Raw genomic sequence first — 2500 nt, 5'->3', positions numbered from 1 at the left:
CAGTCTGCTGCAGTAAGGGTTTAGGGTCCAACCCCAGACTGACAGTAAGGGTTTTGGTCCAGGCCCAGACTGCTGTGGTCCAGTGGCCAGTACGTGTGGCATCATGGCAGGTAAGTGTGGTTCATTCACGAGCTTTGATTGATCAGGGCCTCTCCTGCAGGCAGAGAAGAGACCCCCGAGAGGGGGGGAAGGGTCTAGCAGGTGTCGCTGAATCACTGTCTCTCTGTTCGTCAAGCTTTAAGTTAAGCACAGGTCCTTGAATTGGGAAAGCCTTAGGGCTTGAAGCACAAGACCTCCCAGCTCCTTAAACAGCCCTAGGCCTCGGAGCAGCAGCGTTGCTGGTTGATCTTCACCTTGTGTTTGATCCCGTCGTACAGCTCGAAGTTGTAGTTCTCCAGTGTGGTGGAGCTCCGCGACGACAGGCCGCTGTAGAAGCAGGTGCAGTAGAGCAGCAGGCCGCCACACACCGCCCCCAGCAGCACGCCCAGGGAAGACATGACGATGATGGTGACCAGGATAGGATCCAGGGTGTACAGCCACGAGTTGTCCTTCTCAGAGACTTGTGTCACAGGGGAGTCCATGGACGGGCCAGGGGTGCTCCACTCTGGGAACGGGAAACCTGACGAAGAGACACAGAGGAGGAAAAATAAATCAGTTCAAATCAGATACCTTTTTTGAGGTAAGTTCATATATGGAAAAGGTCACATGTATACAGATACATATATACTGGACAGGTCAGTTATCTACATACTGGACAGGTCAGTTATCTACATACTGGACAGGTCAGTTATCTATATACTGGACAGGTCAGTTATCTACATACTGGACAGGTCAGTTACCTACATACTGGACAGGTCAGTTATCTACATACTGGACAGGTCAGTTATCTACATACTGGACAGGTCAGTTATCTATATACTGGACAGGTCAGTTACCTTCATACTGGACAGGTCAGTTATCTACATACTGGACAGGTCAGTTACCTACATACTGGACAGGTCAGTTACCTACATACTGGACAGGTCAGTTACCTATATACTGGACAGGTCAGTTACCTATATACTGGACAGGTCAGTTACCTATATACTGGACAGGTCAGTTACCTACATACTGGACAGGTCAGTTATCTACATACTGGACAGGTCAGTTACCTATATACTGGACAGGTCAGTTATCTACATACTTGACAGGTCAGTTATCTATATACTGGACAGGTCAGTTATCTATATACTGGACAGGTCAGTTATCTATATACTGGACAGGTCAGTTATCTACATACTGGACAGGTCAGTTATCTATATACTGGACAGGTCAGTTACCTTCATACTGGACAGGTCAGTTATCTACATACTGGACAGGTCAGTTATCTACATACTGGACAGGTCAGTTATCTATATACTGGACAGGTCAGTTATCTACATACTGGACAGGTCAGTTATCTATATACTGGACAGGTCAGTTACCTTCATACTGGACAGGTCAGTTATCTACATACTGGACAGGTCAGTTACCTACATACTGGACAGGTCAGTTACCTACATACTGGACAGGTCAGTTACCTATATACTGGACAGGTCAGTTACCTATATACTGGACAGGTCAGTTACCTACATACTGGACAGGTCTGTTACCTACATACTGGACAGGTCAGTTATCTACATACTGGACAGGTCAGTTACCTATATACTGGACAGGTCAGTTATCTACATACTTGACAGGTCAGTTATCTATATACTGGACAGGTCAGTTACCTATATACTGGACAGGTCAGTTACCTACATACTGGACAGGTCAGTTACCTATATACTGGACAGGTCAGTTACCTATATACTGGACAGGTCAGTTACCTATATACTGGACAGGTCAGTTACCTACATACTGGACAGGTCAGTTACCTACATACTGGACAGGTCAGTTACATATATACTGGACAGGTCAGTTACCTATATACTGGACAGGTCAGTTACCTACATACTGGACAGGTCAGTTACCTACATACTGGACAGGTCAGTTACCTACATACTGGACAGGTCAGTTATCTACATACTGGACAGGTCAGTTATCTACATACTGGACAGGTCAGTTATCTATATACTGGACAGGTCAGTTATCTACATACTGGACAGGTCAGTTATCTATATACTGGACAGGTCAGTTACCTTCATACTGGACAGGTCAGTTATCTACATACTGGACAGGTCAGTTACCTACATACTGGACAGGTCAGTTACCTACATACTGGACAGGTCAGTTACCTATATACTGGACAGGTCAGTTACCTATATACTGGACAGGTCAGTTACCTACATACTGGACAGGTCTGTTACCTACATACTGGACAGGTCAGTTACCTACATACTGGACAGGTCAGTTACCTACATACTGGACAGGTAGTTATCTATATACTGGACAGGTCAGTTATCTATATACTGGACAGGTCAGTTATCTACATACTGGACAGGTCAGTTACCTACATACTGGACAGGTCAGTTACCTACAT

General features: G+C 45.4%; 1 protein-coding gene across 1 annotated transcript in view; it reads right to left on the bottom strand.

Annotated features, from left to right (window-relative positions):
* The window catches only part of LOC106582529 (neuropilin-2), a 244879-nt gene that overhangs the window by 918 nt on the left and 241461 nt on the right, over window positions 1-2500 (bottom strand). Inside the window, exon 18 of the mRNA XM_045704915.1 lies at window positions 1-619. This exon is cut by the window's left edge and continues 918 nt beyond it. Within this exon, the coding sequence (XP_045560871.1) occupies window positions 315-619 (305 nt within the window). The 3' untranslated portion in view covers window positions 1-314. The remainder of the gene's footprint in view (window positions 620-2500) is intronic.

Source organism: Salmo salar, chromosome ssa21 (assembly GCF_905237065.1).
Source record: "Salmo salar chromosome ssa21, Ssal_v3.1, whole genome shotgun sequence".
Taxonomy (NCBI): Eukaryota; Metazoa; Chordata; class Actinopteri; order Salmoniformes; family Salmonidae; genus Salmo; species Salmo salar.
The sequence above is the reverse complement of the archived record's forward strand: the minus strand, read 5'-3'. Positions and strand labels throughout refer to the sequence as shown.